This window comes from Carassius carassius, chromosome 44, assembly GCF_963082965.1.
Source record: "Carassius carassius chromosome 44, fCarCar2.1, whole genome shotgun sequence".
In the NCBI taxonomy this organism is placed as follows: Eukaryota; Metazoa; Chordata; class Actinopteri; order Cypriniformes; family Cyprinidae; genus Carassius; species Carassius carassius.
In genome coordinates, this window is record NC_081798.1 from 16,736,940 (window position 1) to 16,753,727 (window position 16,788).

Sequence of the window (16,788 nt, forward strand, 5' to 3'; positions counted from 1 at the left end):
GTTTAGCAGTTAAACCCATGTTGCGCACACATCTTTGAGCTGCAGGCAACAGAAAACTGTTTACATGAGGTCGTGGGTGAATCTCATGAAAACCCGTCTAGGTGACATTTAACAGTGATAAAAAAGAAAAAAAAAAAGATATTGTATTGAAGATATTTTTAACATCATTTTGTAATACAGTAACTTTTTCAATTAAATGACTGATATGAAATATAAAAGCAGCCTAACTTTAATGCTACTATGTATAAATACTTCATAATTTATATTATATCATACATATTACTAATATTAAATGAGAATTATGGGGAGAATTGTGAAAATAAGCATCAAGAACTATAAACACACATATAGCTTAAGATGCCTGTAATTAAAAAGATTTTCATTGTGTTTTTAATTATTTTTTCATACAGTCTTTATTTGTTTTCCTTCTTTGCAGTGATATTTGACCTGGATGTGTTTTGCGAAATTCACCATAATACTAGTATTGTAATCATTATATGTTAGTCAGTGGAGAATCCCTTTAAAATTTGGTTTGAAGATACGGCTTTATCATCATATCTGGCAACAGACTCAAGAACACAAGCACATTTAATACTTCAACCTCAAAGTTAAAAGAATACTGAATTCTTGGGGGAACTCGACATGTGAGAGTCTCCTGAAGCCACTAGACAATGTGAGATAGAGGACTGTACCAAGCTGGAACAGGCAGCAGAGAAAGAGCAGGTACCATGTCAGGTGGCGTGGCAGTGATGTGGCAAAGGTGGGGATGGTTTCAGAAACAGAGCGAAGAGTGTCACACCTCCCCGAAGTTGGTATGGCCGGTCTCCTTGGCATGTTCCCTTGCTTCCTTCTGCCCCACCAGGTCAGTCTGGCACACCATGCAGCGCAGAGCGAAGCGATTGACGTCTGTGTACTGACGTTTCCTCTGCGCCTCATCGGCGAGCTCCAGCGCTTGGGCCAAAATTATGTCATCGGTGGTAGAGAACACAGTCTGTACGGGAATATCTGAATTGGGCACCACCTTCTGGAGTGGGTCATAATGAATCCCATCATAAATTAGCAGCACTCGTTTAGTGTAACCAGCATCCTCGCCGAAGCGGTCGACACGCACAGTCTGAGTGTCAACAACACAAATCTCACACTGGTAGAACTTCGAGAGGATTGAAACCTCAATGGCTCCTCCCCACGTGTCATTGCGACAGATCCAGGAGCAATAGTCCTCATTAGTCTTGCCCAATACTGCCTCTGAGTACGCAGTGGGGTTACTAGCTACAATCTCTGCGATGAGCCCGCGCATTTCAGGCGCACAGCCTGGGTCATAAACACCTCCCTCCATAATGTAGTACACACTGGTAAACAGACAAGAGTTGTCAGCAGGGACGACGTGCCGCTTTAGAATTGGGGACAGGTCAAGACTGGGCCTTTTGGTCACAATGATTTGTGATTGGGGTTTGGGTTTGTTCTTCTCCTCCTCTACAATCAGCGTGTCTCCTGGAACAATTACCGTACCAATGAGCAACACAGGAAACTCAGTGAGATGGTTTTATAAATAGTCCTACAGAAATAAAAGAATAGTTCACCCAAAAATTTTACAATTGCTAAGAGTTTACCCACAGCCCCAGGTCAGTCAAGATGTAGATGAGTTTGTTTCTGCATTGGAGCAGATTTGGAGAAATTAACATGACCTCACTTGCTCACCTATGGATCCACTTTAATGAATGGGTGCCATCAGAATGCGAGTCCAAACAGCTGATGATTTACTAATCCACAAGCTGCATGTTTGTAATGAATAAATCCATCAAGAGGTTTCAACTTCAAAACATTGCATACTGCTAAAATACGCAAGGAAGAGGATTAGGGCCAAGCAATACAAAAATAAAACCATCTCCAAAATAAAGTCATTATAATACGCAATTAAACTATTTAATTTTTGCATTTTGAGAAAAAATTTATTTTAAATGATTTTACTCATTAAAATGATTAATTAGATGCTGCCTTATTGGGACAACAAACCCCCCCTATAGCCTGCCTATTTAATACATTATTGTTAAACACTCGTTAAGCAATTGATTTCCACTATTGAGAAAGATCATGTAGCTCTTCAGCGATTGAGCTATTTTATTGATAAAATTGCAGGGCAATGCTGAGAAGTTTTTGTGAGCTACAGTAAAGACAGCCCATTAGTTAAGAACGCTTCTAATTTTTATTTTTATTTTTTAAACATAGAGCGTTAATTTGTGCAATGATAACCTACCAGCAATGTAAAGATGATTTTTAAATATATTAGAAATAGTACATTACAATATAAGTTTATTAGAAAAAAAAAAAACCTTATTATTTATGGGCCTAAAATCAAGATGCAAACAATCGATTGGGAGTGCCCAATGTTAACGTGAAATCAAGAACCTTAATGAAACATCTTAATCCTGGATGGCCTGAGTGCGAGTACATTTTCAACAAATTTTAATTTTTGGGTCATCTATTCCTGTAGCATATCGCAAATAAATGTAAAGATCATGCAATGCAAAGCACAACCCAAACCTGATTTGATAGGGTAATCTTTGAGGTGGGCTTCACCGTTGCGTAGATCCAGGTTGGATGGTGGATAGCCTACCATGATCTTCTGTACTTCACATGGTATTCCTGTTAGCTCCTCAATCTTATCTTTAAGCTCCTGAACACATGACTGGTGTGTAAGGCCCTGCATCAGATGGGTCCCGTTCTTGGCTTTGCAACGCAGACGCAGCATCATTTACCTGTCCAGTTCTGAACACAGAACAGGTGCATGAGCTAAATTACTCTGAAGTTTAGAAGCAGTTATATTCTGGCTTTAAAACAAGGACACATACAACAATAAAATTGTAAGACTAAAAATATAGAATATAGAAAAAATCATCAATGTAAAGCACTGTCAATTTCATTAAAATAACAGGTGAAAATGTACACGTATTTACACAGTGTATGAATTAATAAAACATAAAAAATAAGCAAAGAAACGAGGAATATGATAATTGGCTTAAAATATATATTCCAGATATAATCGATTTACTGATTAACGTTACTTAAAAAACTACAACTGAACTAAATGATAAAAGCAATAAATGCGTATAAAATTATTAATTTAAACTTTTGTAACCTTAAAAATATTGGGTGTTTAATAATGCGAAAGACAATGTTGACAAATATCTAAGCTAGGCTAACTGTTAGCCAGGCTAAAGATAACGTTACAAAAGCTCAGGAGATATATAATTATATAACCTCAAATTCAATCAGTTCTTTCACTATAAAAACATACTTTAAAGATAAATGAAAATATTGTCTTGATAAATAAAAATCACTCGTAGTTTGGAGCTGGCCCGATGCTAAATCACTCACCACTGAACGAACCTCAAAGCTCAAACAACAACAACTGACACGCTGACCGAGCAGAAACATGCGTATTACGTCACACAATATGTGTACTACATCCTGAAAACTACACAAGTTGTGGATATGTTAGCGGAAAATTTAGAGCAATATATTTTTTTTACTTTTAAAAAATAATATGTATCACTGCAGATACATTTATAATGAACTCGTGACAGCAAGCGCTGATTTAAAAAAAAAACGTGTAGAATTATTGGACAATCACATATAATTGGATATATTATATTATACTGTTTTTACAGTCGTGTATTATGTAACGTTCTGTGCAATAAAATATTCTGTAATGTGTCTCCCGGCCACAAGAGGCGTAACACGTAATCATCACGTCGTTTTATCTGCGTCAATCTGTTTCCGGGATTGCGCCGCCATTGAAACAGCAGAAACCAACGTGAGATCTTCGTTGCCGCGCCAATAACTTTTGCATTTAATTTTAGATTGATCACCTTCTTCTAAAACATATCTGGATATTGCTGGACAGAATGGCGTACAGAGGACAAGGACAGAAGGTTCAGAAGGTCATGGTGCAGCCCATTGTATCCTTCAGAACGAGAGCTGGATCGGCTTTTTTTCCATTCATTGTATTGATATTAATATAGATTAATATAGATATTAACGTTACTTTGGTTTAGTAATATTAATAATGTTGTATTGTATTACATATTGTATTAGGAATGACATAATTTTTTTCTATAATTCTATCTTTTGTTTCTTACTAATGGATGAAAAATGCCTTTTTAAATTAGTCATGGGTTATATTTGATAACAGTATAAAGTTATTGTTTATATGTGTTTGTTTCCTTAATTACACCTTCAGAACCTTATTTTCAGGTATCTACAGAATGTAAGTTAATAATTTTGTGTATATTATTAGTATATTTAATATGCATTAATAAATGTATATGTGTGTAACGATATATATATGTGTGTGTGTGTGTATATATATATACATATATATATATATGCACACACACATATATATATATATATATATATATATATATATATATATATGCACACACACACATATATATATATATATATATATATATATATATATATATATATATATATATATATATATATATATATATACATACATATACACTATTCATATACAGTATTCAGTACTGATACCAGTGAAAATCCACGGTTCACGGTACCAATTTCGGTACCAAAGCAAAACACAAAAATATGCTAATTAAAAAAAAAAACCATTTTAGCACTAAAAATAAAACCAATGCCATTCTTTATACTTATTTGCAATTGTGTTTAAAGTTTTTTTTACAGGTTATATAATTATGAAAAACAGTAAACAATTTTCACCCAAATTTAATTTGTCTTAATGTATGAAATTTAAACACATTTTATTTTTGGTAAATAAAGGGGATTTGCTATTAAAATTAAAACACAGAAGAAATATTTTGTGATTTATTTCTTTGAAAAATAAAGTTTTATAAATATTTTCAACAGTAGTAGCAGTATCACATACATTTTACTAAATAATAGTAATATTTCTAGCACAATGCCTTTATGTAAAAATTAACTTTTAGGCCTAATGAATGCATATTTGTCATTTTAACTGAACTTAAGACTGGTGGTGATGCTTAAGATATTTTTGGTCATTCAGGGTTTCTGTAAAAAAATAGTAATAGATCATATTAATTATTATTAAAAGATAATACTACTACTAATTCTACTATCATACTAATGTATATACAATGCACTATGAATTGATGAGCTGCTGGGTTCATGAATATTAATCACGTTGTCTGCGTTCGGTCAAACTGATTTGCTGAAATCAAAACAGGGACGGTATTAGATCAGCGCCAGCCAATGAAATTGCCATTTACGCATTAGCTCCGCCCACTACCGGAGAAACCGGTATGTCTTCTGCTTGTTCGAAAATGAATATGAATAATTCTAAATGAACTCCATTATTTTGACAGGAGAAGACAAGAAAGAATAGTTTACATATAGCGTGTCGATTCAGTGTGGTAAGACTATCGCTCTCTCTCTCTTTGCATGTGTGAGAAACAGCTATCAGTAAAGCGACGAGTTTACAGAGAATCAATTACAGGTGCGCTGTGCGTCCATTGAGATGAACTGAAAAGTTCAGATCGCTTGATGGAGAGAGAACTCTGAAGCTCAGATGCTGAAATTAATGCTAGCGTCATGCGTTTCGGTCTATGCCCGCACGTCTCTGCCATTCATTAATTCACACAGAGACGCGCAGAACACGGATTCATATTTCAAACAACTTTTGCGGCTTAACATTTACAGATACTGGTCCATATGGAGATTTGATTTGATTAATTTATGCTAACCTTGAACGGGACCTCGATACTACCTGTACTTAAAGAAACCTGGTACCGTCACATTTAAATTTTTTTAGTACCGACTTGGTACCGAAGTACCGGGTCTTTTGACAACACTAATATACACACATATATACATAATTTTTTAGGACAGCATTACCTGCTGCAGTTTTGTATTTGTAATTTTCATAAAAATCTAAATGATCAGTTAAAAATCGAATATAAAAGAAAAGTTCAAAATAAAAATCTAAATGACGAGTTGCTAATATTTTTTTTCTCTCTGTGCAGCGTTCTCGAATCCAGGTTTGGCTTTATGAACAGGTCAACATGCGAATAGAAGGCTGCATCATTGTAAGGAAACACAGCAAGACGAAAGTCTACCCTTAACACGCTTTACTCTGTCCACAAGGCTCACTTTCATCTTTACAGATCATTTTGTGAACAATATCATGCATGCATGTGAATAAAGAACTCTTTATTTGCTTTCTTTGTTTCTGTTTTAGGGATTTGATGAGTATATGAACTTGGTTTTGGATGATGCAGAGGAGGTTCACATGAAGACCAAGAACAGGAAGCCTCTGGGTAAGTGTGAACTTTGTGATACTGGCGAGTCATGCGTTTCTGAGAAATAACTTTTGTTTGACGTAAGTACGATATGACTTTAAACATATTTTATCTCTCCCAATAGGTCGGATTATGTTGAAAGGAGACAACATCACATTGCTGCAGAGTGTGTCCAATTGATCGTCTGTTAGGATACTGTTTGCTGTTAGATTGTTAGTTTTACTTTGTTTTCATGTGTCAATATTTGGTATTTTGACCCATGTTTAAAATTGTAAAAACCTTTTGTATCTTTTCTAAAACTTTAAAAATAAACACCCCCCCCCCCACACACACACCACTGTTCCAGGCTACTGTTTTTATTGTTGAACTATTAGCATATGTCCCTTTTGATCAATTTAATGCATCCTTGCTTAATAAATGTACTAATTTATGTAAAAATTGTACTGAACTAATACTTAGTGCATGTTTTGTGCATCCAAGCATGACTGCTCATTGACATGATACTTTGTTTCTTAAATTGTTTTGATATGTTCATATTTTAATAGTAGGTGGCAGTAATGTTTGTAGCTTTGTCTGACACCTGTCTGTAGCTGTCAGTGAGACCACTAGAGGGCAATACATCAGTTTGTCTTTGTAGTGTAACAGTGGGATGCATCTTTGAAAAATGTGACATTTTATATATCTACATACCTTTTGTGTAAAAACCTTTTTTACATTTTTAGCTGTCTTTTCCCACTGTATTGTATAAGTGCATGTTACTCATAGTCCAATGAAACAAACTGCATAACGGTTCCTAATAAGTTAATATATCTGACATTTTTAATGAATTATATTATTATTGTTTATATATATGTAAATATATATATATAGAGAGAGAGAGAGAGACCTTTCAAACTCAAAAATAATGTTGAGCCACAAATGTTACAGGTGGGATTAAATAGGTTAACATGCTTTTGACCAAAACGGCACATGATTTAATAACCTCCTAAACTTTTCTAATCCTTCTTGATTAGAAAGAAAATGGCTTAATAATAAAATATTCAAAAACAAATTAATTTAATAATGTTTTCAGAATGAAAACTACCACATTGCCCTTCAAGGTTCTAAACAATTGTACAAAATAAATGATAAAATGTGACTGGAGCACAAAACCAGTCATAAGTCGCACAGGTTTTATAGCAATAGCCAACATTGTATGGGTTAAAATGATCGATTTTGGTTTTATGCCAAAAGGATATTAGCCTAAGTAAAGATCTTAGAAATTTTGTAACTTTCCTACCATAAATATCTCAAAACTTAATTTCTGAATAGCAATATGCTGAGAACTTCATTTGAACAACTTTAAATGCAATTTTCTCAATATTTAGATTTTTTTTCTTTGCACCCGTGGATTTCAGATTTTCAAATATATTGGCCAAATATTGTCCTATCCTAACAAACCACACATCAATGTAAAGCTCATAAATTTAGATGATGTATAAATCTCTCTTTGAAAAATGGACCCTTATGATTGGTTTTGGATGTCCATGTTCACAAATGACAGAATTCAGCGATGTTTAAAACAATCCAGCTGCACTGAAGTGATTGTGAATCAGTATGTGCTGATTGTTCAAGAGATGAATACATGACATCTGCATAGTTCTTTATCTGAACATTATTGCGTGCTTCAGTTTGTGGTATTAGTTTCAAATCCACCAACAACTAATTTTAAACTTTAGATTTCAATAACGGTCGTTTTCCTCAAGGGGAAGTTTGATAAAAATCTGGAAATATGAAAACAGCAGCATGTCAGCAGAGCTCAGATGGGTTTGCCAGAGAACAGGAGAGCTGTGACTTTGAAGTGAGAGGCAGTGGTTGGTGAGTCTCTAGATAGGGACTGACTGCCAACCTGTGGAGGAAGCGGTATCTAAATCACGAGTACAAGCATTGCGTGTGTGCACAGAGCCGGAGAACCAGATGTAGCTGTGAAGCTCATCGGGAGGAAGTCAGTTGCTGACTCCAGAGACTTTAAACTCACTTTATAACTGCGACCACACGCTTTTAGTCGTTCACTGTGGCTTCAACCACAGTAATGTTGCATAAAGTCGATCCCTTTGTGAATTTTCTTTCAGTATTCGGTGTGCATCTTTCTGGGGGGCTTTAAATGCTCAAAATCGCTTCTTTTCACATGCAGATGAAAATGAACCTGTCCAAAATTTCCAGAAGTGACTAAACTGAACTTTAATTTGTTTCTTAGTGTGCATTATTCTAGAAAATAAATTATAGAAAAACTTGTTTTTATTGAATGGCAATCCTTCTTAACTGATGTCATCTCTATAATACAACCAAAGGAGAAATGATAACCCTATGTGTTTTTCTATTATTTGCATGGGTGTATGCATCATTTTGGTGCTTAAGGAATACATCTGAAAGATAGATTTAGTAAAATTTGTAGTACTGCGTTATGATTAACTAAAACATAAAAAATCAACTACTTCAAATAAAATATACCTTAACTGATATTTAAAAGAAAAAGTAAACTGTTTTTATTTCTCAGCTAGTTCTCATTTTCATTGAGTTTAGCTTGAGGTACTAAAATATTTAAAATTATCTAACTAGAACTGATATATAAAAAATAAAAATTATGTACACATTAAAAAAAGTCAAAAACACAACAAAATTACAAACTTTATCAAAAGTTTAGCTAAAAGGACAATGAAAATAGAGAATTTAAAAATTTTGAAATAATGTCTAAAAAAGCGATGATAGTATCTCAGTGGTACTAAAATAACACTGTGTTAAAGTCACACTACAATCCCATAATGCATTGTGCTCAGTTTGAAAAAAACAAACAAAACTGAACTGTATTCCGGTCACATGTTCTTTTATAGCGTCATGTGACAGCAATGCAGTATACTCCTGTAAAATAAATAAATAAAATGAATATAAAAATAAGCAAACAGATAAAGGAACAGAAGTAAACAGAAAACAATAATGCATGGGGAAACCTCATACATGTATGAGTAATTTTGTTGACTTTTTTCAATAATATTTATAGACTTTAATGGTAGGCCCTTTTTTCCTTTTGGACAATTTTTATTTCTGTAAAAGGTGATGTGGTTGCTGTGGTTTTCCACTCATACTCTTCCATGCACACTTCTTCACCCAGTTTCCTTATATTACGCAAATCCCATCCTTCAGAAAGACCCAGCTCTTCCGTTCCTCTCACCCCGGTCAAAAAACCAAAGAGACAGTGCATTTCTGCCATGACCAGGCTGTGGGAAACCAACCAAAATCTTTGGAGGCAGGTCAGCTCTCGCTGGGTTTAGCCGTCGGAAACACTGCCCAGGTCAGATTGCCATCCGGGAGCTCCCGAGGGGCCTTCCTGTTCCTGCGGGTGTGATTGTTGTGAGCGTGTCCTTTGTTCTCCCTCCCCCCCTGACCTCGGCTCCGACGGGACAGGTTCAGTCTGTACACCAGCATTACCCTCAACATCCACACCATCAGCTCAAGCCCGACTGTCTGGATCACTCACACGTGTTTGGACTCTGTTGATGTTTTTCTTCACTTTAAAAATAGCGTCTGCGCATCCAAACAGGAGACGCTTTCACATTAAATAGGGATTTTAAAAGACTTCGGGCAGTTTATCTGGCTGCCATCCTCTCTGTCTGGAAAGAGTGATGGCCTGTTCGTTTCCATCGTTCTGAACTGAGGACGAAAATACTTCATATAGAGACCCAAAGAGTTTAGAAAAAGAAACATACAATTTTTCCAGTCAATCCTTTGTAAATGACCCTTTTGTCATTTTTTAATGGAACGATGTATTGTGTGAGAACTGACTCATACTTCTGGAAACAGAAAAAAGATTAAGTCTCAAGATAATTACTTAAGGGTTGGAGACTTTTTTTATTTTAATTTGGAGCAGTTTCTATTAATAATATTTAATTGAATAATATATGTGGGTGTGTGTGTATATATACAGTATATATATATATATATATATATATATATATATATATATATATATAAATTTTATATAACAAGCCTTATAATAAATAATAATCAGTGAAGTAGTTATTCATTTATACATTTATTTAAAATATATATTTCTATAATTTTATTTATTATTTATTTTCTACATATTTTATATATCAAGAATGGCTGTCCTACAAATAAAAGTGCACTTAACAAAAACAGCAGGAAGCTGTTGTATGTAAATGCTGTTTACATGTAGGTGACACTCCACCAGATCGTTCTGTGCACTCAGGCAGTGACCTGTGAACATGTTGCTTATCTTGTTTTAACAGTCTGGTCGTTATACATAATACCTCCATTTTTCTCCTATTAACACATTCAATAATATGCAAGTCCGATAAGGGCTTTTGTTTCTCATTTTCACCCAAGGAAACATTCGTAGCATTTTTCATTGTGACTCGCTTTGGCTGAAATGGTTGTGGCACCGTTGGGCAAAGATCCAGACTCTGAGTGTAAGTGAAAGAGCGTCCAAAACAGGCCGGGCTTTGTGCAAATAAATAATGAACAAGCTTCAGACATTTTCGTGTTTCAGCATCATCAGATGATCAGTGATGATAGAGGTATATCAAGGGACTGCTGGTCAATGGGTGTACTTTGCAGTGCACTTTTCTATGCAATCTTTTCAACAGTATACAAATGTCAGTACACAAGAATGTTATACATAATGTTTTGAGTTGTTTAACTGCATTGTGCCATCTCAATCAAAAGTAATGAATTTACATCTGGTAATAATTATACCTTCTTAGAGGAAACAAAGACAATTTTACAGTTTAGTTACAGTTTATTATTATTAATCTTTTGCTCAAAATCATGAAAATGTAAGGTATGATTCATAAGGAAAAGTTTATCTTGCAAAATTAAAGACATTTTAATATGTATATATGCATTTATAATATTTATTATATATATATATATATGTGATTTTTTTTTGTTACATTTAATAAATAATTTTGTATTAGAAATTAGGAGATATTGCTTGCTTTTATTTCTGTATACTTATTTTTAGTCCAAATCTTTATTTAAAGAAATGCAAAACAAAAATAAACTTTTGTTTTTTGGATTTGTTTTGATGCTTTCAATATTCCAATAACACATAATGAAAGTTGGCATCAGATTTTCATTGGTAAAGTCATTAATCGCGCATATGTTAATGAGGGACCCAAAAGGCACCAGTTTTAAAATGACCCTGAACAAACAGACTACAAAGTGACACTTATGTAATTTAGTGCATTTTGGAATTGAATTTGTTGTTGATCTTTTTGTGGTAAACACTCACACTCTAAACTTCTCACTTATGTTTGCTAAAATTGGTCACTTTTCCACCTTTCATGGAAGTTTTTTTGTTTTGTTTTTTTTCGCCTGTGAGGTAGACTTTTGCACACATACACATATGCGCACACACAAAATGTGTTGGCAATTCAATATGAAGTGCCTAAATGTACAGAACAAAAGACCTGCAGGGGTGTAAAAGGAGATGTGGAACAAAAAACAAACGAGTAATGAAATTATAACAATACAGAGAGAGAGTGAGGGGTGCGGGTGCCACAATGGCAGGGAACAATCGCGCCGCGTCAATGAAAAAAAAAGTGTGCAGAGAGGGGGGGGGGGGGGGGGGCAGGCTTTGGACAATAGGCCGGTGACAGCGGCACAATGGCGGCACTGTTTTCAATTAGACATTATCTCATAGACAGAGTGGCAGGTTTCTTTGTGCTAGGGGGCTATTTTCAGGGCAGCCTTTGTGTGCGGCACTGCCAATATTACCTTCAGCCCCTGCCGTGAGCCGACCCTTTATTCTCGCTACTGTTTGTTTTTTTTGTTTTTTTGCAGAAGCGCTAAAGTAGAAATGTGGGTGGTTTTGGACCAGACAGGCCTCTAAAAGGAGAAAAAGGGGGAGTGGGACATTACTTGTGCCTTGTCACCTGGGTTTACCATGACAAATTGAAAATAGCTAGTGCTGGAATCTCTTGGCAGACTTGAATGCGACGCCAATTTGACATGCACTGCGTGTGTGTTTGTGCTTGCAGTTTGGTGGCCTAGTGGGCATCATGGTCTTGATCTAGGATGGTTTCACTATGTATTGTGGCTTATGGTGCAAATTCACATGCTGTTCCAAATCAACATCAGCTCATTTTAGAGCATGGCACTAGCAATGTCAAGGTCATGGGTTTGATTCCCAGGAATTTCTGAAGCCACTGACAAAATTAATACTGGATGCAAGCATTGAGTTTTTGAAGAGTTTTTTAGTTCCTAGTGTGACCACAACTGTCCTCTGCTCAGGTAGCACAAACAGTAGAGAATGGCTGTAATGATGCCAAGGTTGTGGGTTTGATTCCCGGGGAATGCATGCAATGAAAAAAAAAATGCTTGATTTGATTTAAAGCATCTACCAAATGCATAAACCTAAATGTCTGTTCTAAAACAATTTATAACAGTAGCATAAAAATAGTGTTTTGGAAGCCATATAATAGCTTTATGTGGAAAACAGATAAAAAATTAAGCTTGACATCATTGATGCAGAATGTAAGCATGTCAGTGTAAAAGTTTAAGTAAAAAAAAAAAAAAGTATTTAGTTGATAATGTGACCACACCTGTCCTTCGTTCGTGTAGTTCAAACATGGTGAATGATGCTTATGGGTTATGGGTTTCATTCCATAGGAAATGCATGATCTGGAAACAAATGTTTGAATATTATATCCATTGCTTTAAAAAAAATGTGTCTACCAAATGCATAAATTCACAAATCTGATAAGTTTTAAAAAACATTATAGAACTACCATAAATGCAGTCCAAATGATTTGTGTGCTAAATTTCAAATCTTCTTAAGGCCATTTCAGATCAGATCAAATCTGAAGCACTATAGCAAGTTTGAAATCATTGTTTCTGTATGTAAGTTTTACGTTCGTACTGTGACCTGATCTCTCCTGCGTTTCTGTAGTTCGGACAATAGAGCATGGCGAGAATCACATTAAGGTTGTGGGTGTTTCCATGCATGTAAATGTCTGTCAAACTACAAAAATAACAAAAAGCACTATAAAAGTACTGTGAACAGTCCATATGACATGTGCACTACGTCACAGGTCTTCTGTGAGAAAAACAAATCAAATTTGAAGCACCATAAAATCTAATTTGATGGCATATGCAAGCATGCCAGTTTAAAATTTTTATTTTTGAAGAGTTTTTAGTTTATATGTGACCACATCTGTCCTTTATTCATGTAGCACAAACAAGGTAATGGGTTCAATTCCCAGATAATGTATGAACTGGAAAGAAAAGAGAAATGCTTGAATACAACATCAGTTACTTTAGAAAAAAACATCAACCAAATGCATACATGTCTGTCAAGTTCCAAGAATAACAAAAACGTATACAGTCCATTTGATCCTCCTTTTTATAAGTGATTGTATATTTTACTTTAGTGCTCGAGCAGAGCTGTGATGTTTGTTTCTGTAGAGTTTTTCATTCCACAATGTGAGTTCCAAACAAGCAGACATGAAACAGACGAGGTCAATGCCCTTCGCCCATTTCCTCCGGTTTGGAGAGAGAATTCTGGCACATGGAAATGCCAAAAGCCTTAAAACACCATCAGATAAACTTGTTTGGAGCCTCTCAACCCATTTTGTTCAGATACGAGATATTTGATGAAAGCCAAGTTGCACAAAAAGCTTGTAATTGGCCTGAAAATAAAACGAAGCCCAACTTGCCTCTCAAACCCTTTGGTTCTCAAACCACCTGCTGCTTTTTTGCTATTGCTTGTACCTCAATTAGGTTGTGCAGACCTGATTCTTGTGATTTCACTGAGCTTTTGCGGTGAAAAGGAATGTTTTGCATCATGCTTTTCTCACAAACAAACACGTTTGTTGCTTGAAATCAACGGAACAGAAATCGGAACGGGTTGCGGCTTTCCGATAATTCTCAGAAATAATGCACTTGACCTTATCGCATATGTGTTTTTGGGCAAGTATCTGTCATGTTTGCTGTTCTATATCACCCCAGTTCCCTCCCATGTGGTGTAAGTGACTATCTGGCTCAGTATTATTTCCCCATCAACATTTTTTGAGTTTCTTTTTTTTTTTTTTTTATGAGGACGCGTTGGTTTTTTGTGAAGTGCCTACATAGACAAAAATGCCATTTTGGTTGGAGAGTAAGCAGCGCAGATAGCAGTTGGAAAGGAAAATAACCATTTCATGGTGGTTTACCTGTTCTCCCACAATTCCACACTGCTGCCACATTGAACAAGCATGATTAGTTTAATGGCCTAGTTAATAGCTAAAATGTCAAAAATTCAAAAGCAAATCACTTATTTGGAAGCAAAATGAAATGCTTCGATATGTTTTTTCATATTAACAAAGCAATTTTGATGTGAATTCTGAATCTTCCCGGCACTTACCTGATAGCATCACTGAAGTACTGTGGTAAAACACTGAGGACTACCTAAAGCTGCAGCTTCTAATCAGCTTATCATTCTCACGTTTTGCAAATAAGCCCCCAAAACATGTTTGAGTCTTAAAATATCTGCATATAGATAATCAGATTTATTCACTGCAATGGGAAAACATGAACTTAATCATCAATAATAATGCTTTTAATGAGACGCATTTGCATGTGTTGATAAAGATCTTTAATAGGTGAGGCGGGGGAGAAACAGCATATCTACACACAAGCAAACAGGAAGAGAGAACACAGGCATATCCGCTCCCAAAGTTCTTTTTATAAAATGAGCCATTTTTTGCAACCACAATGTGAGATTATTCTTATTAGTCACAATGATTGCCTAATTGCCTAATTCTTAGTGCGGAGAATACAGAGTGATTCTTACAGGCCTGACAGGCCGGTTGTGTTATAATGAAGACAAGGGGTCTAAAGAACGCTTGGTTGTATTCCAAAAGACTGAATTAATGTCTTCATTCTATGGAGTCATTTGCATTTGTAAATGCCATGTTTCTGCAGAAAGATGTAGACTGTTTGGGTTCGCCAGTCTCCTGATGGACAAAGGCCTGTCCTGACATTAGGAGCTCATAGGAAACGTTCCAACAGCGTTATCTAAGGCCAGAAACATACTCTATGCAAGTTCACAAGTAAACCATTCATCAGTGTTGGGGAAAGTTACATTTTTAAAAGTATTGCATTACAATATTGGGTTACTCCCTAAAAAAGTAACTAATTACGTTAAATATTTTTTATGGAAAGTAATGTGTTATATTAGTTTTGTGGTTACTTTCGAGTTACTTTTTAAATATGAGCAGGGCTTGATTGTTTTTTTAATATAAGAAGTTCTATTTATAGCAAATGTAAAAGTGTAATGAATAAACCTCAGGCTGAAGGAAAAATAAATTGACGTCTGTACAGTAGAACACAGGAGAAGAAGGTTCAACACTCTTCAACAATAAAAAAACAATAAAGTACAATTGTTAGTTTATCTAAAGTCATTTTTGCTTGTTTGTATGGATCATCAAAGGTCAGCAGCAAAAACAGTGGTTAATAAAATGGGATTTGATACATTTGTGTTATTTAACTTATTTAATATGTTATTATTAACAGGTTTGCGTCATATTCTGAGTTTGCATTTCACTGTTTTAATTCATTTTGATGAATACTAAATAATTTTTTATTTTTTTTTGTGAGTGGGATGAATTAATACACATTCACATTTAGTCTAGAACTACGTCATGTTCACACAGCACACACAACGCCTCTCTACTTCCAATTTCTCTTAATATGGGGACAGAAGACTTGTCAGTACCTGGTGTTACTTTTTTGATAAAGTAACTCAGATATTTTCTTGTAAATTGAAAAGTAATGCGTTACTTTACTAGTTACTTGAAAAAGTATTCTGATTACGTAACTTGTTTTACTTGTAATGCTTTACCCCCAACATTGCCATTCATGGGCTGATACTTCCAAAAAGCATAAACACTGAAACATTGCTGTGTGTGTTTGAGCACATCGATTTTTTGGGGAAACCTGTCTGAAAACAATATATTTAATTAAAATTTATTTTTTCAAGTCATCCACATAATTACCTTTAAAAATCATTTCAATTTTGAGAAAATTATTTTAACTTTTTTAACTTATTGTTATTTTCTATTTATTTATTTATTTTTAATTCTTTTTTTAGTTTAATTTTTTTGCACACGCTTTACTTTTAACATTCCTAGTGCATTACAAGTGTCTTTGTGATAAAGATACCTTCACATTCTTGTGTTATTAAACCAGATTTAAAGAGTTTTAAACAAAAATGTAGCTTGACTGGTAACATTCTCTTCAAACTATTACTTGACAACAGTATATACTATACTAAATACTCCATAATATAGTGCTTTTTAGCAATGTGTAGTTTAGTTACAAATTGTGTTCCGACACATTTTGAGATACAATGAATGAAATCAAATTTGCATATAAGCATTTGCGCTCATGTACTTTCTTAGAGTGTGTGTTGGGCCTAAAGGGTGTGCAACTGTTAGAAACAAAT

General features: G+C 34.8%; 2 protein-coding genes across 3 annotated transcripts in view; one reads left to right on the forward strand and one right to left on the reverse strand.

Annotated features, from left to right (window-relative positions):
• Window positions 1–570: 570 nt before the first annotated feature.
• LOC132126372 (ubiquitin thioesterase OTU1-like) lies at window positions 571–3,348 on the reverse strand. Its single transcript, XM_059537589.1, has 3 exons — window positions 3,259–3,348; window positions 2,542–2,766; window positions 571–1,491 (listed from the first exon to the last, which is right to left on the reverse strand). Exons 2-3 carry the CDS (start codon window positions 2,750–2,752, stop codon window positions 794–796), a joined length of 909 nt encoding a protein of 302 aa, XP_059393572.1. The 5' UTR covers window positions 2,753–2,766; window positions 3,259–3,348; the 3' UTR covers window positions 571–793.
• A 411-nt stretch (window positions 3,349–3,759) lies between these two features.
• Window positions 3,760–16,788, forward strand: part of snrpe (small nuclear ribonucleoprotein polypeptide E) — a 148,066-nt gene continuing 135,037 nt past the window's right edge. Inside the window, exons 1-5 of one of the 2 annotated variants that reach the window (XR_009427414.1) lie at window positions 3,760–3,959; window positions 4,241–4,267; window positions 6,030–6,092; window positions 6,245–6,323; window positions 6,430–6,603. Coding sequence is in view for 1 of the 2 variants with exons in the window: in XM_059537828.1 (XP_059393811.1) it covers window positions 3,906–3,959; window positions 4,241–4,267; window positions 6,030–6,092; window positions 6,245–6,323; window positions 6,430–6,485 (279 nt within the window). In the remaining variant the exon portion in view is untranslated. Of the gene's footprint in view, window positions 3,960–4,240; window positions 4,268–6,029; window positions 6,093–6,244; window positions 6,324–6,429; window positions 6,636–16,788 lie in introns of those variants that run through there. The other variant, XM_059537828.1, reaches the window with a different exon arrangement.